Source organism: Mytilus californianus, unplaced genomic scaffold (assembly GCF_021869535.1).
Source record: "Mytilus californianus isolate M0D057914Y unplaced genomic scaffold, xbMytCali1.0.p SCAF_2, whole genome shotgun sequence".
Lineage (NCBI taxonomy): Eukaryota > Metazoa > Mollusca > Bivalvia > Mytilida > Mytilidae > Mytilus > Mytilus californianus.
Window position 1 is genome coordinate 69,510,469 of NW_026262668.1, and position 12,565 is coordinate 69,523,033.

General features: G+C 31.6%; 2 protein-coding genes across 3 annotated transcripts in view; one reads left to right on the plus strand and one right to left on the minus strand.

Moving 5' to 3' along the window:
• The window catches only part of LOC127728041 (uncharacterized), a 49,761-nt gene extending 37,328 nt beyond the window's left edge, over positions 1-12,433 (plus strand). The window contains exons 17-24 of the mRNA XM_052235214.1: positions 178-287; positions 1,725-1,825; positions 3,099-3,302; positions 5,230-5,300; positions 5,759-5,877; positions 6,586-6,695; positions 10,127-10,342; positions 12,213-12,433. Of these exons, the coding sequence (XP_052091174.1) occupies positions 178-287; positions 1,725-1,825; positions 3,099-3,302; positions 5,230-5,300; positions 5,759-5,877; positions 6,586-6,695; positions 10,127-10,342; positions 12,213-12,235 (954 nt within the window). The 3' untranslated portion in view covers positions 12,236-12,433. The remainder of the gene's footprint in view (positions 1-177; positions 288-1,724; positions 1,826-3,098; positions 3,303-5,229; positions 5,301-5,758; positions 5,878-6,585; positions 6,696-10,126; positions 10,343-12,212) is intronic.
• The window catches only part of LOC127728151 (40S ribosomal protein S18), an 821,762-nt gene that overhangs the window by 382,759 nt on the left and 426,438 nt on the right, over positions 1-12,565 (minus strand). The gene's annotated exons all lie outside the window — the stretch shown is intronic.

A 12,565-nucleotide genomic window follows, 5' to 3' on the forward strand; every position in this document is an offset into this window, starting at 1 on the left:
AGAGAAAATTATTTTTTACCATATACTTTGAACTCTTAGCTAAATACTCAAAAAAGGAGTGGAAGCGCTGTTGAGTCTGTTTGTTAATAACGATATAGAAGAGGTCGTTTGTTTTCAAAAAGATATAAATTACACAATGCGATTGAACTAAATGTGTTTTGTGTTATTATGTTTAAGATGGCAGGCAGCTGGTATGTGATTGCTGCTACAAACCCTATGCTACGTCGAATTGATTTGAGTCTACGTGAAGACATCCTCATAATTGAAGGCTTTGGAAGAAAGGATGGGTAAAATCCTGTTTTTATACCACAATGTTTTCAAACGTTCTCATGTAGAAGATAAATACAGAGAAGTGATTCGGACACACCAAATGTTTAAAGTGTTGTATTCATTTACTCTAACTAAGCTGATACCACTTATGATGGACTGCTAGTCCTCGGGGGTATTATAAGCTTAGGAGTCAGTGCTTCGGTACTGGCATGATTTATACAGTAACTTGTTTAAAAATTCTCCGTTGATAAAATTAGAATTATTCAGAAACTAAGGTTCCAAATCCCTATGGCAAATATGACCTAGGCCTTCCTTTCAAAGTATTTATACATTTCTGGTTTCTTGATAAAGGTAAATCCAGAAAAGCGTTTCGAATGTGCATTTAAAGGATAAAAAACTAATTCAAACTTATATTCAGAACTTTGATAAAACCTGGAATGGTTTAACATGATTAAGGTGCTCTAGTGAAATACTCATTTCCTTATAGTCCTTTTTGAAATGTTTCGATTTGTATATCTGAAAATTGATTAAATCAAACAATAAACACAATCCATTGTGAAAATTATTCCCTAGATATCTGAGGAACTTTACAATGTAAATATAAATGGTTAACTTTGTCGTTCTGACAATATAAAACGTCGACTATTATAATTGTGTCGAAAAGATGATGGCATAATGAGAAAGAAAAAATATATTTACAAATATACCGAGCTCTGAGGTGTCGAATGCAAACAGCTGAAATAAACATTTAAAATCAGTTCTAAACCTTTCATTTATACATCAAAATAGTATTCTTTTGAAGGACAATATGAAGATATATTTGTCTACCAATATCAAAGATCAAATAATTGCTCCAATCATATTTGACAGCCACCCTCTCTTTTCCTAAGAAACTATTGGATTTAGTTTGTTCATGTTTATAACGACCGTTATATCTTTTGTCACCACTATAGCAAACAAATCAACCAATCTTAATATTTGAACCTGTTGAGACATGCAAAATAATTTGACAAAATAAACACAAGACATGTTTCTTAGTTTAGCTTATTACAAGAAATGCAAGACAAAGCGACACATACTTCGGAATTTCATATACGATTAGCAAATATACCTTTCGTTAAAAAGCTATAGAATAATCTTGTGAACGTCACCCAAATTAATCATTTGCTCAGAATCGCAAATTGGTCATGTAATCAAATAATAAGAACAGTAGAAAACGGTTACATTGCACTTGGATATTGGCAACCAGTGGCTGCACTCACGGTTTATATGTGCACCTTGATGGGGTTTTGTTCACAACTTTCATCGTGATTCAATATGCATGATATGATTAAACACTGTTGTTATCAAAATGTTTACAATTAGAATAATTCATATTTATAGTTTATGACGACAAATAACTGTTTATATACATGGCATAAGTACTAAACTAAAATGTTTTATCTTTTTGGCAGAGTATGTACCCTGCTTTTCACATACACTGGAACTAGCGTTTTGCATAAAAATAACGGGGAGTTTTTAACAACGTTTCAAAACCAAGAATATAGGGGATACTGTAAGTAGACAATTGAATGGTTTAAAAATAGAAACATACATATGGGATATAGGATGGGGAACGTGAAGTTTAGATAAGAGTATATTGTTTTATAGTCTAAATCACATTAAAAGGTATTGATCAAATTAAAAAAAAAATGATGATACTGTAAATTCAAAAATTATTGCGAGCATTTGTTATTGCGTTTTTGACATGACCAACCAAAAGTCGAGATTAATTAATGATTTTATTTTTAAATAGAAATTTTGCATGCAGATATATGCATCAGATATCAAAATGTGAGTTCGTATTCTTCGCATTAATAAAAACTTCGCAATAATTTCGAACTTTGCAGTACAACATATTCTATTAAATTGTTATTTAGCTTGATATTGTGACATGCACTAAGTGGTTCGTTCTAAAAAATAAGATTCAATACGAATTCTTATATTGCTAGAAAAAAAATTCTGAATCATATGCATCTTATGTTAATATACAATGTATATTAAAAATGGGATGTTGAATCTACTTCAATGTGACAGCAACGGGATAAACGTTAACATAATAATGGGGAAATTTTCACATGCGTGAAGATGGGTTCGTAATATGCATCAGATTTTGTTACTCAGACAAGTAACTGCATTCATTTCGGTTTTTCTCGAACATGAAGTTGAAAAGTGCCTTGCAATGTATTTAGGGGAAAAGAAAAGTAGATGTCAAAAGTTACACGTTTCCAGGAGTATTCATCAGCCCATTATTCAGTACTCCTATCACATGAAATATTATTTATACTGTCATTTTCTGTAATTTAATTGTTTACAAAATATATAGTTATTCGAAACACGGAGGGTTTTTTTCTACGGTTTAGTGTATAGATGACCTTAACCATATTTGGAACAACTTTTTAGAAATATTGATTTTTTAGAGCTCTTTGATAATAAACTCATCATCGATACCAGGATTAAAATTTGGTACGCCAGACACGCGTTTCGTCTGCAAATGACTCACCAGTGACGTGCGAATCAAAAAAGTAAAACAGGCCAAATAAAGTACGAAGTTGAAGAGCATTCAGGACCCAAAATTCTGAAAGGTTTTACCGAATGCAGATATGGTCATCTCTTCCTTGGGTAGTTTATAGTGTTTGACTTGGCTTTCTATCTGTTTTGATTAGAGTTCTACAAATACGTTTTTTGCAGACACAAATTTGCGTCTGGCGTACCAAGGGATAAACCTGGAACGTTGATGAGTTTTTGCAACTTTGAAAAGATACTGTACAACATGTTTTATTTTACAGTTACAGGCAAAGTAATCTACACCGATTATCAAGTGGCAGTATTATATCTGTGTGACGATGAGACTATACAGGGTGAATGTTTGGAATACAGAGTCTGCATACTCAGTAGAACACAAACTCTTGATTCAATGGGACGTTTATTGTTAGAAGCAAAACTCAAATTACCATGTGGAGATCTATCCTTGAACTTAACACAAATTACAGGTAATTACGCATACATACAAGTACCATATTAAGAAGCTAATGTTCTTGTGATAAATGTTTTTACTATGTTACAATTGATTAAAATAACTTGAAAATACTTCTTTTTATCATAAACAGTACTTGTTATGGGTAAGCTTTACACCTTTTGTTTACGATGATTAAGCAAATTATCATGATAAATTAGTCGATAATAAATATACTCCGCCTCAATAAAGCAGGTCTTATAATGGTTTACATGTCCGCCCGTCACACCTTTGGTTTCCGGATGGTATTAAAAATAGCTTTAGCGTGTAAATAAAACTTTTGTAATATAAAAACCATGTCATGAACCTTGAGATCATCAAGAGTTAGATTTGGACGTATTTTACATTTAATGTTCAAAAGTTTTGCACCTTGATTAACTTGAAATTAGGTTTGTTTAGATGGAAGAGCTTCTGGGTGATGATTAAAGTATCACTTGAAACAAAAAATGTATCAACTTAACAAAATGTTATGCACCTTATAATATAGGGAAAGATTGATTTGACTATTTCAGCATGTACAGTTCAAGAAGTTTGCCCATTGAATATTTTAGAAAAAAGTGTTTATTTTAATTATTTCCCAATGATAGTAAATATTCAACTTAACACAATTTATAGGTAAATTGTGATTTTGAGGATTTTGACAAAAACTGATGAAAACGTTTTCCCCTTTATTTTTTTTATCAATGTCGGGGGTTGTTTATTGTGACGGTATTTGTTACACTTGACAAAATCTTCTTGATTTGAAAACAAAACATCTGTCGTTACCATAATAAAGAGGTCAAGTTGGATTTTAACAGTGATCATTTATCGTTCAAAAACTACGATGCGGGTAAGGGTGTCTATCATCACTAGATCACTGTTTCCTACTCCCAATATTTAAGACATTACTGAAAACAAGATGCTTTTATTTGTACTTATTTGATCTAAGTCATGGGATTTACCATGGATAGGTGTTCGTAGAGAAGGTAAAAGGGAACGAATTAAACAGTTGAACATAATAAGATAACTTAATTATATGGAAAAAAGTAAAATAGCAAAAATACCGAACTCAAGAAATTTTCAAAACGGAAAGTCCTTTATCTAATGGCAAAATCAAAAGCTCAAACACATCAAACGAATGGAAACAACTGTCATATTCGTGACTTGGTACAGGCATTTCCTTATGTACAAAATGGTGGATTAAACCTGCTTTTATAGCTAGCTAAACCCCGCACAGGCATGACAGTCGCATAGAATTTCTTTATATTGGCAATAATGTGTGAGCAAAGCAAAGAGACATAATAGGTAAAAATGTCAAAAATTGGGATACAGCAGTCAACATTGTGTTATAATCTTAATCACTAGAAAAACAAATAACTATTTCAACAAAGAAAAACAAAATGGCATATAGGTAAAGGAAACTTAATATAATTGCTATTATTGTTGTTCACCTACATTGGGTATGCCAAAAATAAGTTCAGAAAGTCTACAAGAACAATGTTTCAGCCTTAGTTCAGTTCTACATCCCCATAGGGTTGTGTCAGCCTCCAAACTTTTGAATATTTTTTAAGATGTTAATGCAGCTTGATATCATTGTTGATCATCACCAGACGGTGTGATGCTAATAAAGTTGAATGTATGTCTTCAAAGTAAATGTCAATTCTTTTTTCAATATTAAGATAAATACAAAAGCGAAGATATATTTTTAAAAAAAATTTCACTTAATAATACCTCAAGTTGAAGAAGACATTATTTTAGATAGATGAATGAAATATGTATAAATAGAATAGCGTCACAATAATGATTTAAAGTTTGTCTTGTGAGTAGTTAACAAAAGTAAAAAAAACGCATCTTAATACATTCAGTCATATTATGAATATGTGCATATTAAATTTGATAATTTTACTTGCAATTTCTTGTTTTAGATCATTGTGAAAAGGAACAAAGTTGTCGAATTGATGACATCCAGGCAGTGGAAAATCTTGATATCCGAAAGGTAGTCATACAGCTATTCATTTTATTCAAATTTTGTCTAGGATTTAGAATAAACTTAAATTTTACACTATCGTTAAGCAGTCTTATAATAACGATAGTTTAAAATCGACAAAACCTTGATTATTGGAAGCTCCATGCCATCGTATGTTCCATAAATACATGTGAGAAAGTCTACTTTAATGAATAAACTAATCTCATTGGAAAATCTCTTGACAAAAATTGAATGTGTTAAGAACTTAACATTTCATAGTTTAAGCAGCTATATAATTCGAGCACCCCCCACCCTCTCCCCCTTTAGGGTGTGTCATTGTAATTTTAACAGAAGTTTGAAGCGTGATTGAAAACATGCTACATTTAATAGATATATTACACTATTGTTTATTATGGAGTTTATTCTGAGTAGCAAAGAGTTTTTAAATTGAATGTGTACTGATTTAATGAAGTAAATTGCTTCTTTAGATTTTAGGTATATGGTATATTATTATGAATACGAACAAGCTGAATACAAGTGACTCATCTGCATTAAAGTTCAACTTAGATGAAGATGGACATATCCAACTTAAGTTTACTACACTGCAGTAAGTTTGTATTCAAGTTAAGTTATATTTCTTCACAAAATAACATCCTAAATAGACAATGTAAATATGTAATGATAACACAAACGGGAATATGAACTCAGAAAACTAGCGTAATCCTATCACAAGCATATGTTCTTATCCCAAATAAAGAGATCATCGGGTATTATGTCTGTAATTTCTTGATTATTTTTGTAACAATTGTAAGTCTGATAGTAAAAGAGAGGCGACAGATACATTTGTACCAAAGGGACATTCAAACTCAAAAATCGAAAAAAAACTGACAACGTCATGGCAAAAAAAGAGAGAAAAAGACTAAATGACAATCAACAGTATGCAAAACACAACACAGAAAACTTAAGACTGAATAACACGAACCCCACAAGAAACCGGGGTTGATCCGGAAGGGTAGGCAAATTCTACACCATATTTGGCACCCGTCGTGTTGCTCATATAAGTAAAACCAGGTAATTAGTATTAAAGGTAGGTCCAATTCGGGGAAATACTAGTAATATAATAGTTAGTTAGTAAATAATGTTATTTGAAAAAGTGGTTATGAGAAAAAACAAAATATAAGGCTGTGAATCAAGAATTCTTTGTAATATGCTTATTGTACTTGTCTTTTATTCAAGGAAGTAGTTTAGCTTTCCGATAATGATATATATAAAGTATTAATTTCGACCCTTAACTGCTAGCGATTATTTATAATAGGTCAGACGAAACATGCGTGCAACCACCATATTATTCTAACATGAAAAGACGAAACAATCCTGGTGATTTCTTATCCACAACACTTTCTAAGTATAGTAAACCAGGATTCCGTAAGTTTTAGTACTGTAAATTTAGAAATGGTTGTGATGTTTTTATTATAATTGCGAGAATTGCAACGCGATAGGTTTCTCAAAATTATTCAACATTCGCAATTATAAATGCATGCAAAAGTTTCTGAATTTAAAGTTCGTATATGTCAGATCTACGCATAAATACTTTATTTAATTTATAAGGTAAAACAATAAGAATCAATAAGTTGTTCTATCAGTTTATGAGTATGTTTCTTACTGATAATATACTTGCCGAATATTTTAGTTCTTTGATAGTATGCATAATCTTCGCTATGCTTACTTCTTTTTTATGTTTATTCCTAACAATGGAATAAAAAGTTATTAAAAGGGAAAATATTATTTCCGTCGAAATTCAAATATGATTGTATTCTTAAGCCTTATTCCAAATTATCAACTGTACATAAAAAGCCTTTATAATATAAGATATCATTATTACAACGGAATTTGTTATAAGAATGTATAACAGTAGAAAAAAAAAATCCTTTGACGAGTTAAATTACTAGTACATGTATACACTCATATAACCATATTGGTCCTTCGAATTATCTTACAAGTTTCAATAGTCAAATACATAATAAAACATGTGTGTCTGTCCATTTATTTACACGTATGGTCTAACATCATTCCGATACTTATGTTTTGACATTGCTCTTCTAATCATAGTAATGACGTTTTAACACTAAATACTTTTGAAGTGTACTGAATTATATTTATGTCTGAGAGAACATGGTTTATTTAAACGAGCTTGGAACTGACTTTAAATAACTACGAGTGCTATAAGACTTCTTGCGATTTCTTTTTGTGCTTAGAACCAATTTGCTGATTCAAGCTTTTCAAACTGTCTTTACAGTTTGTTCTAATGATGTGATGATGCAGAACTGTCCCAGTTTAAAGGAGGGTTAAGCGCTCACAAACATCTTCAATTCCGGCACATTCCCAAGAGTGTATGATTTAGTGGTAGCTGTCTGGTAAAATTGTTTTCTTTCATTGATTATTGTGGAATACATCAGACAGTTGGTTTTTTCTTTTGATATGCTATCCAAGGATTTTTTTAACTTACCATACCACATGTGTTTTTCTCACTGTGGAAGGCCGTTCGGTGAACTGTACATGTATTTGTTAACACCTATGTTCTTTGTTCTTAAATCGATAGTTGGCTCAGTTTCCATTAACAATCCAAACTTTTCTGATTGGTTTCCATTAATATATCCTCGTGAACTAGAAATTATAAAAAAACAACAGACACGGCTTCCTCCGCCTCATTTTTAGACTTATACCTCGAATTTGACATAAGTGGTCATCTCAGTACCAGAATCTGTGACAAACGAGACGATTTTAATTTTGAAATTATAAATTTCTCCTACCTTAGCACCAATATACCAACTTCACCTGCATATGGGATATACATTTCCCCAACTCATTCGGTATTCAAGAGCTTGCAACTGCTACTCGGACTTTATAAAACGTCACCAATGTCTGATCAGAAAGTTGATGAACTAGGGTTATGTCAAAGAACGTCTCGTCCTTTTTCTTAAAAAGTTCATCGGAAGATACCAAGATCTTGTTGATAGATATTCCGTATCAACTTCACAAATAATACATGCTGGTCTTGAAGTATAGATTCTAGGTACTGACGTTGTTTATCATCTTAAATACGTGTTATATTGTTCTTTTTATTTGTATTCGTATATTTCAAACCTTTACTGTTAAGTCCATTTTTGATATATACTTTAGGTGTGGCTAGGTATTTATACATCCCGCCATTTAGAGCGTCGATATGCCATTTTGTTTTTTTTTGTTGTTGAAATAGTTATCTATATAGTGATTAAGATTATAACACAAAGTTGACTGCTGTTTTTAACATTTTTATGCCCAGACCTAGGGGCATTATGTTTTTCGGTTTGTGCGTCCATCCATCCGTCCGTTCGTTTGTCCGTTCGTCCGTCTGTCCCGCTTCAGGTTAAAGTTTTTGGTCAATGTAGTTTTTGATGAAGTTGAAGTCCAATCAACTTGAAACTTAGTACACATGTTCCCTATGATATGATCTTTCTAATTTTAATGCCAAATTAGAGTTTTTGGCCCCAATTTCACGGTCCACTGAACATTGAAAATTATAGTGCGAGTGGGGCATTCGTGTATTATGGACACATTCTTGTTACCTATTATGTCTGTTTGTTCTGAGCACATATTGTTGTCAATATAATGGAATTCTGTATGACTGTCATACAAGTGAGAGATTTTACTAGCTATAAAATCCACCATTTTCTACATAAGGAAATGCCTGTACCAGGTCAGGAATATGACTGTTGTTTTCCATTCGTTTGATGTGTTTGAGCTTTTGATTTTGCCATTTGATAAGGGACTCTCCGATTTAAATTTTCCTTGGAGTTCGGTATTTTTGTTTTTTTTACTTTTTTCGGTAGCAATCGTACCACATACTATTTTTATACTGCACAACTAAATATCATCATATCACAGAAGGAACTTCAACAATGAACATTACCTAACAAGTTATGGAACCCATCTTCAATCTTTTCCGTGCATTTGTCAAGTCAAGAAAAATGATGAACGTCTTTCTATTATCAATAATTGCATGATCGCATATGTTTTTGGTCTTATTCATCCTTTATTTTGGACACTTACTTATTATAAATACCGGATCCGAAAAAACAGAAACAAAAAAATTTTCGCAAATACCGGTAGTAAATATCTTTCCTCAGTAGAAACTTGTGTTATATTTAGGAAAAATATTTAAATGTGAGATTTTGTGTTTCTACCTGAAACATGCAAAACTAAAACTGAAATTTCTCGAAAATTAAATTATGAAGGTACATTATCCTTTGGATATTTCGAAAGTGCGTAATAGAATCCACATTTTTGTCAAAATTGCAAAGAAAAATCAATTTCTCTATCGTATGTTCTTAAGACATTGATAAAACTTATCGGTGGACTCGGATTATTCAAGACAGAATTAATCGCTTTCTTTCCGTATTCCCAAATATTTGTCTGTAAAAACACTCTTTGGACCCACGCATGTTCAAAAATTGTTTTTTTTTTTTTATATAATTTTGTTAAAATAAAATTTTAGACCAAAAATAGATCTATAGCGTCATCGCACTTATATGCATAATTAATATGCAACAATAGAGTATGAAAATACGAAAACTAATAAGGATCAATGGAGTATGATAATACTTCAAGAACCCTAGCAGAAAATGACTTACACTGTAATAAAGTGATTGATTGATTGATTGATTGGTGATTGTTTAACGTAGCGTCAGCTCAAACAGGCTATATCGCGACGAGATAGTAAAAGAGTGTAAAGAGCAACTAGAATAAAGGTATTTTGTTCAGTAAAAGAAATAATGGAGATAAACGGTCCCCAATCATATCAAATAATTACATTTTAGATCCATTTAAAATACTGTTTACTGACTATGAGAATACCATGGTAACATACATATGTATAGACATTCAGGCGAATGGACAATGTGGTGGAAAAGGAAAACGTTTGTCTATATTATCAAGAACTCAATCTATTACACCAGAGACAAAGATTGGTTTTTTAAGATTTGTGGACCAAGCTTGTGTAAACAGAAATGACGTTATTGAAGTAAAACACGAAGGTCAGTATATCACATAACATAGAAAAACTGTCCTTTGGTACAACGAATTTTTAGGGACTATTTATTTTATATGAAAAATTACTTTAGCATAAGCAAAACGATGTGAATAAGAAGAGACCCTTTTATTAGTTTTCGATTATTGTTGAGATATTTAAACAAACAACGTCCCTTGTTGTCAACTGTATTAAAAGAAACAGCAAAACATTGCAGATTCCATGGAAAGTAAATAAGACAACTAACCTAAGAGAATGCAACATCGTTTAGATAAGAAAAATCACAATACAAACCGTTTCATATGATGCCGTTATTTTGATAGACAAAGTATTTTAAAAGCTATATTATATTTCTTGATAAAATCTAAAATCTATGACTGCACGTACTTTCCGTGACAAAGTGAAACAATGCAAAGAAAAACAAACGAAAGGGTTGATTTAATATAACCTCGTTATTTCATGATTATAGCCCAAAAATGTATAAATAAGAACTGAATGTTTATTTTTGTAATTGTATAGGGATGTAAAAGCTTCCTCGCTTCATACAAAATGTACTTAGGTCAACGTTTTTACACCAAGTAAAATAACAAAAAGAAGCAGTCAATTCCTAATGAAAAATTACTTATATTTTCTCTCTCTCTCTCATCTTTTAAATAATAGAGTTATATGTAAGGCAAAACAATGTTATTGTGTTTAATATCTGTCGCGTGCTGTTAAACAATACGGTTGGTACATATTAAGGTAAAAAAGAGGTGAAAGATACCATGGGGACATTCAAACTCATAAGTCGAAAATAAACTGACAACGCCATGACTAAAAAAGACAACCAGACAAACAACAGTACACAAAACACAACATAGAAAACTAAAGATTGAGCAACACGAACCCCACCAAACACTTTAGGTGATCTCAGGTGCTCCGGAAGGTCAAGCAGATCTTGCTCACATTCGGAGAAAAGGGGACGGCATTGTAGCTACGAAAATTGGAACATATCCGTCGTCATCTGTGAAACAGATACGCCATAAACGGTCAATAAATAGTGATGGCGTCTGTAAAATTTACGAAGGTCATCCATTGGAACTCTTGGTTTAATAGCTTCCTTGTCAGCAGCAACCCTATATCCAGGAAATCATGATAGAAAAACAAGCCCTGGAATTTCTTATCAGTGGGGAGCTATATTTTCCGTCTGCAGGCGATGCTGGAATGTTGCTACATAGAAATGGAAACTTCACAATTGGGAAGCTGAAATCCTCACTTTTGTCGTAAAGTTTTGTTTTCAACCGACCCTCATTATCAATTTCTAGATGTAAGTCAAAATATGAAGTAGACTTAACTGTATCAGTTGTATCCTTTATCTTAAGTTCAATGGGATAGATGCGTTCAACATAGTCGCCAAATTTTGAATTATTTATTGAGAGAACATCATCTATGTAGTAGGAAATGAAGTTAAAGGATACAGTTGGTTCCCATGGGAATGCCGATTGTTTGTTGAAAAACAAGTCCTCCAAACGTAACAAATATGAAGTTAATCAAGAAATCGAGCATCTTGATAATGTCAGTTTAAGAGAATTTTTTTGTTTGAATCAGATTTAAGTATTTTTTGTTTCACTATTATATACTTCGAGTTTATTGGGGAACCATAGTGACTATAATAATCATGATAATGCTTAATGGAAAATTGTAAAATAGTGTAGGTCATGTGACAGTCAACACATATATATATTGGGTACATTTGTTTAGGATTGAATGAATTATTTGTATTTTATTATTCATAAAGCTAATTTCAATAACGCAGATAAGGTGTGTGCAATGATTATATTGACCATGTTTAAACTTTGCACTCAGTGCTATATATTGATACATGTTTTTTTCTTCAGTGGACTGTTCATCAGCTTTATGACGATAGTAAAAAGGCTTTATTTGTCTAGATAAACGTATAATGTTCGTTCTCTACAATGTGAAGACTGCTGACGATATATAAAATATTTAGTATCTTTGATAATTAATTTGAAAGAATTACAATCTGAATGAAAAAAATTCTACGAAAAAAAAACTTGCTTTGTAAGATATCCATTGTAATATAAATGCATTGATACTGTTTTATTATGTTTTTTTTTCGTGTTATGAAAAAAAGAATCAAACAATGTTTTCTTCAATATTATATATCTTACATGATTATGAACGCATTTTATGTAATTAAAAATCGCATACAAATATATATTAAACTAGT